This window comes from Caretta caretta, chromosome 2 (assembly GCF_965140235.1).
Source record: "Caretta caretta isolate rCarCar2 chromosome 2, rCarCar1.hap1, whole genome shotgun sequence".
NCBI lineage: Eukaryota > Metazoa > Chordata > Testudines > Cheloniidae > Caretta > Caretta caretta.
Window position 1 is genome coordinate 104,459,123 of NC_134207.1, and position 14,866 is coordinate 104,473,988.

Below are 14,866 nucleotides of genomic sequence, written 5' to 3' on the forward strand. Positions count from 1 at the left end.
CTCACTGCATGTGGATATCTAACTACTAAACTAAGTTAAGGTTTGTAGTTTACTACTATTTATAGATTTAACTACAAAACAGCAAAATGTCAGGTTCTGTTCATGTAACAAGCCCAGCAGAGGGCATGGAGTGGCTTCAGGTCTGGTTTCCAAGGGGTCCTTCACCCTCTCCCTCGCCCCTGGATACAGCAGTGTCCAAATCCTGGGTGTGCTGGTAAGCAGGTGGTCTCAACTGCAGCAGAGTCTTCCCTATTGTTGCCACAGCTGTGGATGATCCTGATAGTGTTACTGGCTCCCAGTGCACCGAGGGTCATCTTCCTTAAACTCTGTCTCTGGCTGAACTTGGAACACATTTCCAAAGGAGAAGTTTATTACTATATATAATTATACATGACTGTATTTTTAAGAATTGAAAAGGGTGGACAGAAAGTGTAATTTGAGAAAAGTAGTAGACTAAACAATTTGGTCTTGCATTTAACAGCATATAATGTCCATAATGGTCACCCATTTTGATTTCTTTAGCTATCCAATGTAAAGGATTATCAGTATCTTGTGTTGTCATGAGCTGTCAGTCCCATCAACAGTGCAACATTGTAACCTTATCCACTGTGACTAAGGGAATAAATAAACCTGCAAACCTTCAGAGCTTTTCCTAAAGAACAGATGATACCACCAAAGATGATCAGTACAGATTTTGTTGTCTTCTCAAACCACTTAATGTGATCAGAGAATTAAAATTTCAACAAGTCATTTAATGATGGCTATGCAGCAAGGACACCCAGGTTAGGTTTCTTGTGGTTTCACAGTCATGTGTGGGGCAGAGTTTTTTCTGGCACTATGCATGTTCTAGGACATTCTTCTCTGGCTTATTTGATCAAGTAAATTTATTAACAGCAGTGAGGTCATTGTAATTTTCAATAAATGGTGACTTGCTGATTTATATCAAAAGATCCATACAGCAGTAAACAATACCATTTACATTTAATTAGTTTTATTGAACCAAAGGCAATTTTATTTGTAATGAACCACATGTTATGATTAAGGATGTATTTTAATGATCTTTAAGTAAGATGAACAAATGTTGCCCTTGACCTAATAAGGAAGGTTTTTCCTACATTATTGATAGATTCAGAGTGATTTCAAAACTACTATTGTGAAATGTAAAGGAAAACATTACTGTACCATCATTCAGTCATTTCATGACTAATGTAAACAGATTAAATGCATTTTTTCCAAATTGTTTACAGATAATAGCATCAGCTAACACGTTATTTAGTGTTTCAAAAGTCCAGTTTACTGTTGTATTAAAATAAGTTAATTTCATAGTCCAGACTGTTCTAGACCCTGTTTTTTTTCCATTATTCTTTTAACCTGGAATTGCTGTAGAATTCAGCTGGTTTGGGCTATTTACTTACTTTTTTCTCTTAAGAATGCATATAATTGAGATAATTTGCTTCATAAATATGATGATTTAAATGGGCCAACATTTCACCCAGAATTTCTGGCTTGTGAAAGTAATTCTAGTGAATTTCATGAACATTAATTTCTTTATATTAATGTGATTTTATTGATGAATACTTGGTTGATTTAATAATCTCATTCCATTATTCTTAAAAGCCATTTATAAAAGAAAAACTCTTCAGTGTTTGAGTGTCCTTTTGCACAGGCCCTGCAAATTTTCAAAATAGTTTAAACTATTTACATACTGTATCATGTCTGTCATAAGCCTTGATCCATCTGTGTTAGTTTTCGAGCCTCAGATTATGGAGCCATTAACTCCTCTGTGTAGCTACTGGGGTGAGATTAAGGGAAGCTTTTGCCTCTGGGATGATAGTGTTGGATGGAGGAAAACCTTCTTCTCCCTTTCTGTCCCACTTAAATTGTAAGACTAACTGTGGACCATGGCCCTCTTAAAAATTTTCCTTGGTTGATAAACAGTCACTTGGGACATGGAATTACATCCATACTGGAATTTAAATCGGTGATCTCTCTCTCCCTCCCCCGTGTTATGAAAACCTAGCTTCCATGTGTGATCATCATCCTTTGAAAGATGTTCATGATAAATGCTTAATGTTGTACTGTGCATCTGACTGCAGGGGAAATTTCCCTTGTTCAGAAAACAAAGTTACTCAAGGAAGCTATTGCGTGCAGCAGGTATGCCATTTAGGCAAACATATCCCCCCACCTCCCCAAAAGCAACCTACCAAATAAACTACTATTTTGGTATCCTCTGTAAGTGTAAATCAGTATAAACATCCTAGCACTTAGAGAAAAGAGGCCACACTTGGAATACTCTGGAGGTTCTAGCTTCCTCAGAATAAAAGGATATTAGAGACTTCTGTAGAAAATGCCACAAAAGCACAGGGGACTTTAGGATCTTAATTCTTGAGAAAGATGAGAGAATTCATTTTTCACAAAATGGAAATTAAGAAGGCTTCTGAAAGACAAAGATGCTCTTAGATCTCAAAAACAAAAAAAAAGGGGGGGTAAAATATAAGGTGAAGAGAAAGAGAATATTTATACAGAGGGGTTAAAATGCAGTAAGCTACAAAGGGCATCAGTAGGAGCAATTAGTAAAAACAGTAGAAGAAACATTTGGAATCAGGAAAGTATATTGTTGTACAAATGCTAATTTACATGAGATGAATCTTCCCACTTCCATGCCTTCTAATGTTGTTTCTCAACTAAGGTACTCTGGAAAGAAAGAAAAAGTTTTTGCTTGACACACTTCAGTGACAGTTTTTTATTGTGTATGAGTATGTGTGTGGTATTAGTTTTCTGCTGTACTATCCAGTTCTGAGAGACTCTTATTTTTCAGTGTACTATAAAGCACATAATAGCCTGGATTATCTAAATTGTAGGTGATAACAGATTGGGAAGGAGTGAATAATGAAGATACAGGACACCACATGTGTATTAGTTTCCTATGAATTATTTCTCACGAAGCTGATGAAAACTAACTTAATAGGACAAGAATGCAATGAGTGGAACGTCGTGTGAAAAACGACAATAAATGGCTGATGGTTTAAGATAAAAAAAGATATTTTTCAAAAGTTAGTGTTGAAACTTGATTTACTTTTATAACACTTGTCAACGAAATGCTAGAATGATATACGGATATATAGTCGTGCAGAGTATGGGGCAAGATATATTTCTTCACTACAAAATAAAAATGTCAGTTACAAATTAATTTGGTGACTCATGTAGATTTATGTATAGAGGTACTTTTTCAGAATAAGATGGAAGCAAGTTTGATAAAATGCAAATGAGAGCTTAATGTGTGGATAATGAATGTACTTACTTATCTAAATAACTAAAAATATGGTAAAATGATTGTGTGTAATTCTTTATAAATAAGACTCTTCCTACATTCAAGGTCAAATTGTGATAATGTGACCATGATGAAGGGTGTAAAAATGCTTAATTCAACTTCTGAGGGTGACCCATCCGAGATACCACAAATGGAGTGCTACTGCCTTTGAAGTCTGCTGCCCAGAGAAATCATAGCTAGTATGGAGGAGGTCTCTTTACTTCCATGCGGCTATCAGCCAATGGAAAAAAAGGAAGTGAGAGGTGATGTGTGGTATGATAGTTCACTTAGGGATAGACAAGGACTGCAGTGCAGGTTGTGATACTAGGGTGGACTCTTTTTGATGTCAAGTCCCCAATCACTCTGGTTTATTTACCCTTCCAATGCAGGTGGTTGGACTCACTAGTGAAATCTTACTTGATCAGTTTTTGATATTGACTGTCCAGAATGCACTAAAAGTAGGACTGTCAAGTGATTAAAAAAATTAATCACGATTAAACAATAATAGAATGCCATTTATTTAAATATTTGTGGATGTTTTCTACATTTTCAAATATATTGATTTCAATTACAACACAGAATACAAAGTGTACAGTGCTCACTTTATATTTATTTTTGATTACAAGTATTTGAACTGAAAAAATAACACCTTACAATCTCAAAATCCTTGGTTTTGTTTTTTTGCTTGTTTATATTTCTGGTTTTTAAATAGCCAAATTTTATCTTTTTTTAAATATACTTGTATAAAATTATGTAAATTTTTTAGTTCTCTAGAAAATTGCTTTGGAGATTGAGAAGTCTTTTATAAACAAAATAAGTACAGTTTATAGAGTGACACTGCGAGACTCTCACTGCTGCCTAGCTAATGTGCCTTCCCCCCAACTTGGAGGGACCAGCTCAGCAGGATGACCATAGTTCAGTCTCCATGTCCATTTAGTTAATGGTTTATCTGCTGACACAGACAACAGTATTGTTAATATAACTTCCAACTTAGCAAAATAGTTAATTATGTGCCTAACTTTGAGCATGTGAGTAAACCCATTGATTTATCATGCTCCTGTTGCAGTTGCTGGAATTTTTCATATCCGCTTCAATGAGAGCAGGAGCAAATCCACTGTGCCAGTTCTAAGCAGAGGGTGGGGTGGTATTGATGTGGACATCTGGACACTGGACTGAGACTACCAAACTAATTTCCCATAGGACGCTAAGTAAATCTAAGCTTTCTGTTACAGAATAGCTAAGGGGAAGTCTTTTTTTTTTTCCCCCCTCTTTGCTGACTTTGGTCATTTAACAGCACTTAATATTTATTCAGTTTCATTATTTTCCCCGATATATTCAGCCATTTTCGCCCTTGCTGAAAAAATGCCCATGAATGTCAACAAGGAGACAGGATACCCTTTTAATTATTTTTAAAGGAAAAAAATCAGGAGATACAATTTTCATTTTTAATTAGGCTATTAAAAAAAACAACCCTCCAATAAACAAAATCTCTTTCACACTTAAGCTATAAATACAAAATAGTTTAATAGGTGGCATCTAACATTTGTACAAACTTGATATTTTCATTGTTTTCTAGCACACAATTCCTGTATAATATGAGATGTACTGTAAGCAGGGTCTGATCCTAGTCCTTACTTGAGTAAAATTCTCATTGACTTCACTGGGAAAATAAATTTACTGATATTTAAAAAACATAAAAATGAACAACAGTTGCTTAGTTGTGTGTGTATGTGTGTATATGCATTCATTTAGTAATAAATTAAATTCATGATTAAATAAATGTATTATGTATTACAGGATCTTTTTTCAATCAGTGCTTATGTTTATGCTCAGAAGCCACAATTGGATATTCACAGTTTTGAAGGTACCTTCACACGGGTGAGTAATACCTATGTATGTACCTGTGTCTATCCCAACTCCTCTACTTTTCTCCATAAGTGGAACCCATCATTTCAGTATCTAAACACAATTTATTTTTCTCTGAGTTTTAGGTGAGCATTTGTTATTCCCTTGTTATAGAAGTATTTTATATTAGCAATATTTTTGATACTAAATGACAGGAAATTATATTAGCAAAGCCATAAGGTTTTTTTAAGGTAGAAACTAGAAATTGAGAACTTTATATGTCCAGATGTAGTAGTATTGTTGTAGAAATAGTTCAAAATAATATGTTAATATTCATTTTACTTCCAACCACAATATATATTGTCTAAAACACATATCACAAACTGAGGGGAAATCGATCATTTAGACATTTGTCAGTAGTGTGAGGCAAAGCAGTTGCTAACTTTTCTGCACTGAAGAGCCGTAGTTTTAAATTCAGTGTAAATCATATCAGTTGGTCTTTTGCTGGTTATTGTGGCTTCCACATGAGAAGCTTGTATTTTCAAATTTCAGAGTGTCCCTAAAAGAATAAAAGGTAACTGGAAAGAGGCCACATACACTTGACTTAGGCTCAAAATTATGTTGAAAAGAAACCTTCCAATATCTGTCTCCAGAATTTTGTTTTGGTTTTGTCAGTTTGTTGCTTTTATTCTTTCATTTTAAAATAGGCGTTGTTTAATTTTCTAAATTAAATTTATAGTAGTAATTTATTGTTTTAGGGGTTGCTTTTGTGGCTTGGTTTTTGTTGATAATGGGAAAGGGAAGGATGAGGATGTGAAGAGACTACACAATAACCCTGAGGTGGTTGTCTATGAAAAGAAACATAATGCAGGTAAACTTACCTGACCATTACCCTGCAGGACAGGTCGTAGATCCTTGTTAATCGTTGATAATTGTTAAAAAAAATTGTGGAAGGAAAATGAGTCTCAAGGCAGATAGTTAAACAGTGCCAGCTGAGGCCTGATTACCAATTCCATATTAAGAGAGCCAAAAGAAGTAGCTGAGAAAGCAGCACCATGCCTTGAGGCCCTGTTCACTGATATGCTGGTAAGTGTCACAAAACCTGCAGTAAGACGGAGTTAGGGTTGAAAGTATGGAACTAAGGTAAAATAAATTGGAGGGCTGTTGTAATTATCCCCAATCCAAGCATTATAAATGCAGGAAATTCAGAGTGTAATGTAAAAAGTCTGTCCATATTAACGTATGGAAATGCCCAGTCAGATTAACCAAATCCTCTTAACTCTGCCCAGTAAAGATACCATTTGAGAGAGGTCAGAAGGAGAAAGTGTCTGAAATGTCTTTAAAAATTGGTTAAATCTAGTTCAAGAACACAAACACTAAAATGACTTAATTGTGTTGTTTTTCATGAAGTCAGTAAGGACAGAATGAAGGTTGTTTGGATGCTGTAGCAGTGCATTTCCTTTCCTTAACATGTTTACATTTTTCTAATCAAAATATGTGCCAAAAACTTAGCAAACCTTACTAACTTTTTTTCATTAACATCCCTAAACGCAGAGAAAGATTGACCTCTCTTCAAGGGTACTAAGGAAGGGTTTTATTTTATTTTATTATATTTTGTTTTTGGGGTGCCTGTGTATGAAACAATGGACTGAGATTCACTAATATTTCATACTGTATTTGCAACATTTGGGTTTTGCTGCATTTTTTGTCACATTGGTATTATTAATGAAACAGAACATCAGGTTTTTAAAAGATATTTGCCCTTATACTGTTGTTCTTATTTGATATAAGAGTAAATGCAAGGAAAATGTGGGGCATTATTGTGTGTTTCTTGTGGGACAAGCAAGGCTCCAATTTTGGTATGGAAATTGGTGGTGAATATCATAGCAGAGATGGGGGGAAAATAAATCACAATAATAAAACACTGTATATTATTGCTACATCAACATACACAAGAGTATAATGGGGTTGCTTAAAGATGGGGTGTGGGGAGAGGGTGTTTGGAGACCAACGGGTGGGCCTGGCTCCACACTCCAGGTATTGTGACCTAGTACATGGGGTTGGAATGTCACTCAGGTTTGTCCTGTTTGCCCCTCTGGAAATAGAGAGGCAAACAGGACAAACCTGGGTGGTCTGGGATGCTGTGCACCAGTGTGGTGGCCTCATCAAATATGTTTTTATAGCCATGTCCAAAATTTTGCAGGTTTTATTCAAATTCAGAGTTGCTGTGACTACCATGACCAAATCATAACCTTAATTATAAATTCATCATCTGTTTTGTTTATTGTTTATAATTACATGTTCTAGGAGGTCCTATTTGTTAAACAGTGAGTATGAATCATATAGGATTGTATAGTCATTGCCATCAACTTGTTGCTGCTTTTTCAGTTGACCCAGGTGACTCAAATTGGTAATACATTGTAGCTCACTAATTAAAATAACTGCTGCCAATTCTGGATACCCTCAGAGCTGGGATGTTGTAGCTCGACTTATGAATATGGAGAATGATATATACCATATATAGTTTGTGCTGGTCACACAGTAAATGTGGCTGGCATTCAACTTAACATTGCTACCAATTTCCTCAATAATGTCACTGTAGGACTAGTTTTGCATGCTTTACCTTCTTTATAAAAAATTGGTTCTTAAAGATTTCGTGTTAGTTCATCTTGCTCTTAGTGATCCCTGGCGCTCTGACCTGGAGTTGGGGTTTCTTCTCCTTTCTTCCAATTCCCCTGCTTCCAAACAAAGATATGATGGAACAAGGAAAACTTCCTCTTATGCTTGATCCACTTGGTTCCCTAGATCTGCTTTTTATGGCTTGAGAGACTTCTTTTAATCAGTTAAATCTCCAGGATATTCTGATAGAAACTGGACCAGATCCTGAGCTTTGATCCAAAATCTCTGTGTCTGGTGACTTGCAGTATATTACTATCTTGCACACTAGACTTGGGAATACTCAGTGTATGTACAATGTCTTATTGAGAAGCCATTTAAATACTTTGTGAGAAAACACTATTCCCTGAAGTAAATGAGGTTTGCGACATGGGCATCCAGCAAGGTCAATGACCCTCTATCAACTGCAGTTTTTATTTTCCATAATTTGCTTATATCATAGGAATGTAGTTTTGCTGTGAGTACAGTTAGATTTTCCCTGTCACAATAAACATGCTATCTCCTTATCGAGGGAACCTCTATCTTTGGGCAGCCAAGTTACAAGAGGGTTTAAATGATGGGTACCATCCATGTTCCCACATGTTCTTGAACCTCTACCTTCTTTGGACACAAATCTGGTGCTGAACAAACTGATGGCACATCTTTGAAACACTTGGTATATCTGTCCTATTAGCTGTCTGTTTTGGTAGCTGTTAAGTTAGCCACGGTAATGAGGCTAGTCTGTGTCCTAGTGGCCGATTCTCCCTGTATGGAATTTTTCTTTCTTTAGAGTTAAGTTGTGACTTTGCCACAAGCAAAGTCAAGCACTGTGAATGGGGCAGCACATAGTTGCATTGCCCTATGAGCAGACTAGACAGCTGTTTGTGACGAAGTCTGATTTTCCACAGCTCTGGGGAGAGCGTACCCTGAGCCAACCTGATAGTTTGTCCAGTATATTTCCCCTGGCATGAGCACAACTGCAGTGGGCAGTGTGAAGAGGAGCTAAAGCTGCACCCACTATCTACCCCTGCTTGCCCGTTCCCCGTCTACCCACTTAGAAGAGTGATTAGTGGCTCTGTGGAGATCGCTTCCCTTTTCCCTGCACTGCTATCTATCATATAGGGAGTGTCTTGCATGCCCCACTGCTCCCTCTGCAAGAGCACACGGTACTGTGCACAACCTGGCGCTTACATGATGATGGAATTCCCTCATAGTCTCTAACTTTCCCAGTGTTTTCATGTAAACGTCACACTTTTTACCAAGGGACAATAAACTAGCTCTCTAGATCTGATTGTACTGTGTTAAGTGGTATGAGATTAGATTTTACAGGTTCAGAGAGACAATGATGCATGCATTTTGAGTCATCTTTGGGATTAAGCCATGCAAAATGGGTTTTCTGTTGACTTCTCTATTGTCTTGGTCATTAAATCTGATCAATATCAGCAGCTGTTAAAGATAGATGCAACCACTGCTCTAGAGTGTTTTTTTAAGCAGATTATAGTTTCCAGAAACTTTCAGATAGCTATATGTAGTTTGCACGCTCTTTTAGTTAGTGTTATAACATATTTTAGACTCAGGTCCTAGGACACATTCATTTTGACAAGGCTGTCATTCATTCTTTTTTCAAATAGTGCTGCTTTATAAGTACCATTTGTTAGCTTCCAAAAACAGGGATTATGGAACACATAGATCTCCAGGATGTAATATCGTAAAGATTGTCAAGAACTGCATATGTATAAAAGCTCTCTAGTGAAGTAAGAATTGGAAACTAACCGAACCAAAAGCTTGCAGTTCCAAGTTACCTCAATTTAAATTGTGTTGGCAATCAACTTATCTAAACCAGCGTGGGAAGCTCTTAGAAAAGTTTTTACCTCTTGGAATCTGGACTGTGGAAGATTAAATTATTCATCAGTATTCTGGAAATAAAGTTAATTCTGATGACAGGAGGAACCTTCAGAAATCTAATAGCAAAAAGATGAGTTCCAATCCAAAGAGACATTCAGTGAAGAATTACTTTAAATCTATGATCAGTGAAGAATAACTTGTTTAGTTATAGAATCAGATTATTTCCAACTATTTATTGCTGTTCTCCGTTACTGCAAACTAACAGACAACATCCTTGTGGACAGATAAACCCTAATATATCTGTTAGAGGTGGATTATCCATTGAGGTCTTGCATCAAATGCTTCAGTACTAGTCCTCCTTTTGCCCCTCCCCCAATTGAGTAAGGTATTTTATTTTCCTATCTGATGGTGGTAGCGGGCTTTTTATTATGCAATTGTTTATGGTGCCATAGGCGTTCATGAGCTTAGGTGATGCTATACTTTCTGAGTAAAGACCTATTCCTGTATTGAACATTTTAAATTATGGTAAAACAAAGCACTGGGGGGAATATTTAGGGGGAATAGTGGATTATTGCAGAGCCAGTGTACATATTGTGTTAATTCTGAGGGGTTTTATGTTGTCATTATATGCGTGTCAGCAGGAAAAGGTGACTTGAGCATAAAAGAAATGCCATCTCATGTGAACAAACTACCCTTGAATATCAGTTCATTTTTAATGACTTCTCTGGAAATTTCAGGCTACAAGAGAGAATGGTTATGTTTGTTCATTCCCTCAGTCACCCTCCCATAAGCCGTAATGACCTTTTGGAAATTTGCAGAACCACTTGTCCTTACCTTAAACACCTTCCTCTGATTAGGATGCAGAAACCTGAATAAAATAAATGTAAAGCTAAAATAACACTATAGCACATTTGCATTTTTAACCATTTAATTCCACTTTATTCGTATTATTAGTAATAATTTTATTAAGGGGCAGATTGTGGGTGGATACAAAAGAAAGCTGCATCTGAAAGGTGGGCTGGTTTGGTGTGGGACGTGCAGTGCCTGGGGTAGAATGGGAGTGGTGAGGGAGAGGTAGATAGGTTGGGTAGGGAGCAAGCAGCAGTAGAGGAAAGGCAATAAAATGGTCACTGGAATGGAGAAGCACATGGAAGCAAAGTGAGCTTCAGCACCAATCAGCATCTTGACAAGCAAGACATGAATGGAAGGAGGTTCAGCTGCCAGTACATAATATTGTGATTGCAGTAGAAAAAAGGTTTAATAGTGTCACTTGTCAGCTAGAAGAGGCAGCCTGTCTGGGGTGAAGAGAGACCAGCCGACATGGGATTAGATGCTTCTTCTCAGTTGGCATTATAAAATCCATTTTTCCATGAACACGGCTCACCTTTTTATCTTTGCCATCCACTTTTAAAACATGGGGAAAGAACTTTAAAAGGCACATATTAAATTTATTGTCTTAGAGAGCAAAGAGCTCTTGACGTACAGCCACTGTATAATTGCTTGTGCATTTTCACAGCCGTGTCTCTACGCTTTTCTTTTCTTCTGATGTTAGTATATTCAAAGTTTTACAAAAACAAAAGCACAAAAATATACTGCAAAGAAGAAGGTTACACTGGTGCAATGGGTTTTCTCCATCTCTAATTATTTATTCTGTTAATCTTATATTTTAACTGTTGTATCAATCTAATCTCCCTCTTCCTATTAAAACTCAAAATCCTTCTTCAAGCTGTGGTCCACAGATCTGATACTTCAGTGTGCTTGCAGCTTAGGGGCAGAACTCAACCTGTCAGTCACTGATGGCAGGGGAATGCCTTTGCCTCATCAAGTTCCCTCCAGGTTTTTTTGCCCCCATAGTGGCTGTTAGGGTGTCAAAGGCACCATCTTTCCAGATGTGGGCTAGGTAGCCTATGACCAAGCCATCAGTTCCGTCTGTGTTGATTCAGAAGAAAAAGGTGAGGGAAAAGAGGGTCACTGTGAACAGTGCTAGATCCGGTGGGTCAGACTTATCAGTTCTGTCCAATTTGGATACATACTCTGCAGTTCTGACTGAAACCTAAATCAGTTTTGCATTCAGTTTCATAGTCCAGGGTTACAGAGCTAAGCCTCTCTGGATTCGGTAATGCTTAAGTCTGTAAGGCTAGCACCATTGTCTGTTCCAACTTCCAGGCTGTTGTCAGATCCAAAAAAGACTATTATTGTGACAGATTATGTTCATCGTTCAGTATCTGTGTGTTCATCTGATCTGAAAGAGAGACCCTTGGAGGAGAGGAAGAGAAAGGCTTTAAGTGTTCTGAGAGCTATATCCCTTTCTCTTGGAAAGAGTAGTAAAACAGAAGATATTATGAGTCTTTCTGCAGATCCATCTTTGGCTCCTTCTAAGACACCAGGCGGATCCTTCTCACCTTTTATGTCGCCTCATTCTCCGGTGCTATTACTATCTCCAGTGAGATCCATGGCAGTTTTGAGACCTTCAGTTAGAAGAGTACAAAGGAAGAGTTAAAAATTCAGAACCATCCACATTTGTCACCTAAGTCTGGATTTTTTCTGTCTTCAGGACAGTTTGTGCCCCTTCCTGGGGGTATATTCTTGGATTCCAATTATTGCAGAGACTGGAAGTCCTGGGCTCTGTGGGATTACTGGGCTCCAACACAGGAGTTTCTGAATCATCCAGCTTGTGGATGCAGAAGTGATGTTCTGACTGTTAAAAATCCAGCAGCTGAGGAATCTTCGGATCTGATTCCATCAGATCCATCTACAACTCAGTCAGTGGTGCCTTATGCTTTGTCTGAAGAAGAGGATGAGAAGTTTGCTCCCCTTTTTGAGCAAGGTCAGTTTGATTCAGACTTAGATCCTGAGATGTCGCCTGGTGAGCATGAGGGTGTTGCTTCTACATTATCTCCTCCTCAAGAGGCTTTGCAATTCCATGAATTAGTGGGTCACATTGCATCCACTTTGAACTTACCTTTGGTTACTGTGAAAGAGTCATCACATCCTGCATTTGACATTCGTGGCGCTCCTTCCAGGAATAGGATGCTGTTACCCATATTGGATGGTCTTTTGAAACCCGCTACAGCTGTTTTGGCCAGCTCTGCTTCTTGCCAACCTAGCTCTAAGAAAGTGGACAAACTCTGTCAGATACCTCATGAGGGGTTTGCAGATTTTCATGCTCACTTCATGCCAGCTTCTTTGGTGGTTGCTGCAACTAGTAATAAGTTCAGGTCTGGTCAAGTCCATTTGGCTCCTGTGTCTAGAAAGGGGAAGAAGATGGATACCCTCGGGAGAAAGGTATTCTCGTCTTCTCTTGGGATTAAGATAGCTAATTTACTAGGCAGTGATGGCCCATTACCAATTCCATCTGTGGGAGAAGATGGCTTTGTTTATACATGAGTTACCGGTTGATAAGAGGCTATGTTGCTCAAACTGGATTAACCTAGCGCTGGATCTTCATATGTCTTTGACTTACAGAAGAGGTCAGTTATTGCAAGATCAGTCCTCCGTCCAGGACCAGACAAGTTTAAAATGAATACTTGGATGAAGTGATTATTGCTCCCATGGACCCAGAAGAGAAGTCAACAAATAGAACAAATTCTTCAGTCCATACTACTTTGTTTTACTACTATGTTAAACCAAAGAAACATAGCCTTGAGTCACCATAACTCTGGAGGACTTAATTGTGTTTATATGAGTGTCCAAGCAAATAGGTTGTCTGTATAGTATATTGTTGTTGACAGGGTCAAAAAGAGGATGTTTTGTACAAATACCAACATTAAAAGCTTCCTGAGGACACCAACCATATTCCAATCCTGCAAGTTCATAGAACAGTACCTTGGAACCTCATTCTGCTCCTTACTACACTCCTCAGATTGAGCCCTTGCAGCAGATATCAATATATTTCATAGCACTTAAAGTAGTCGTCCTGGTGGTTATTGTCTCCAATCAGATTTTTTTTTTTTTTGAAGGTGGGAGCTTTCTCTAATGAGACCCAGTTTATATCTTTAATTCAGACAGGTAGTCCTCACAACTGTCATAGCATTCACTCCCTAAATAAGTTCAAGAAATCTTCCTCCTTCAGGCAAGCATCAAAGTTGAAGAGCACTGACAGTGCCAGGGCAGAGTAGTCATGTCTCCTGTATTGAAATCTGCTAGATGGCCATTAGTTCACCTAATTCTATATGTTGGTCATCTAATCTTAGCTAATGCCATGTCCTTTGTTTTGACAAAAGTCTTCTCCACCCATAAAGGAAGATGAAAGAGATATTTATATGTAAAGTACTACTTTTTGGATGCCTACATTTAAAGGATGATCCTACTTTCCACATTGCTATGTAAGTCCCATTGTAATAGATCTGTGGATCTTGGCATGAAGAATACGAAAATGTATCTGTGGCTGCCTGAACATTTCCTATCTTCAAAAATTAAGTTCCGCAGATTGGGCCCACCCTGGAGACAAATGGATCCTCCAGAATAGAGAGAAAAATTGACATCCAAGGATTTGTGTATGTTGTCATTAGGAGGTGAAGTTTACCAGGCTGCAGTAGGAAGAATTGTTGTGATTTTTGCCTCAAAATATTTTTAATACAATCTTAGAATTTAAGAAAGTAAACCTGGAAATCCTCAAATGGAGGAAATTTCAGTAGACAGGGCATTCATCTGTTGCCAATTACTGACTGGTCTGGTTCTGCCCTCAAGCTGCAAGCAGACTGGATTACCTATTTTGATGGATCTGTGGACCTTATTACTTGAAGAAAGGAAATTTTCAGGTAACTATAGATAGATTTTCCTATTAGATTTTAAATGTGTACTTTGACTATGTAAGAGTGTACATAGGAATATTAAGAATTATAAAACTACCTAAGGTTGCTATCTTGTCACTGGAGTTACAAAGGAAATGGTGAAAAAAATAAAAAGTTACTCATAAAAGATAAGTAACATGATCATAATGAATAGAGCAACTCCTTTTCTTTTTGATGCTTAATAGTAATTTTAATTCACCTGTGACTATGTACTTAGGTCCTTTATTCTGTAAACTGATCCGCGTGGGCATACACCTATGCTGCTGTGGAGCCCCATTGACTTCAGTGGGACTCTGTATGAGCATAAATCAAATCCCATTCAGGGAATCAAAACAAGTCTTATGATGTGAGTCTAAAGGAGCTCAACTTATTCAGCTTATCGAAAGGAAGATTTAGAGGTGACTTGATCCCTGTGTCT

General features: G+C 37.6%; 1 protein-coding gene across 4 annotated transcripts in view; it reads left to right on the plus strand.

The window, feature by feature from the left end:
• ATP9B (ATPase phospholipid transporting 9B (putative)) overlaps positions 1–14,866 on the plus strand; it is a 302,332-nt gene that overhangs the window by 166,658 nt on the left and 120,808 nt on the right. For all 4 annotated transcript variants that reach the window (XM_048840068.2, XM_048840067.2, XM_048840070.2 and 1 more), the window contains one exon: positions 5,108–5,188. In XM_048840068.2, coding sequence (XP_048696025.1) covers positions 5,108–5,188 — 81 coding nt within the window. The remainder of the gene's footprint in view (positions 1–5,107; positions 5,189–14,866) is intronic.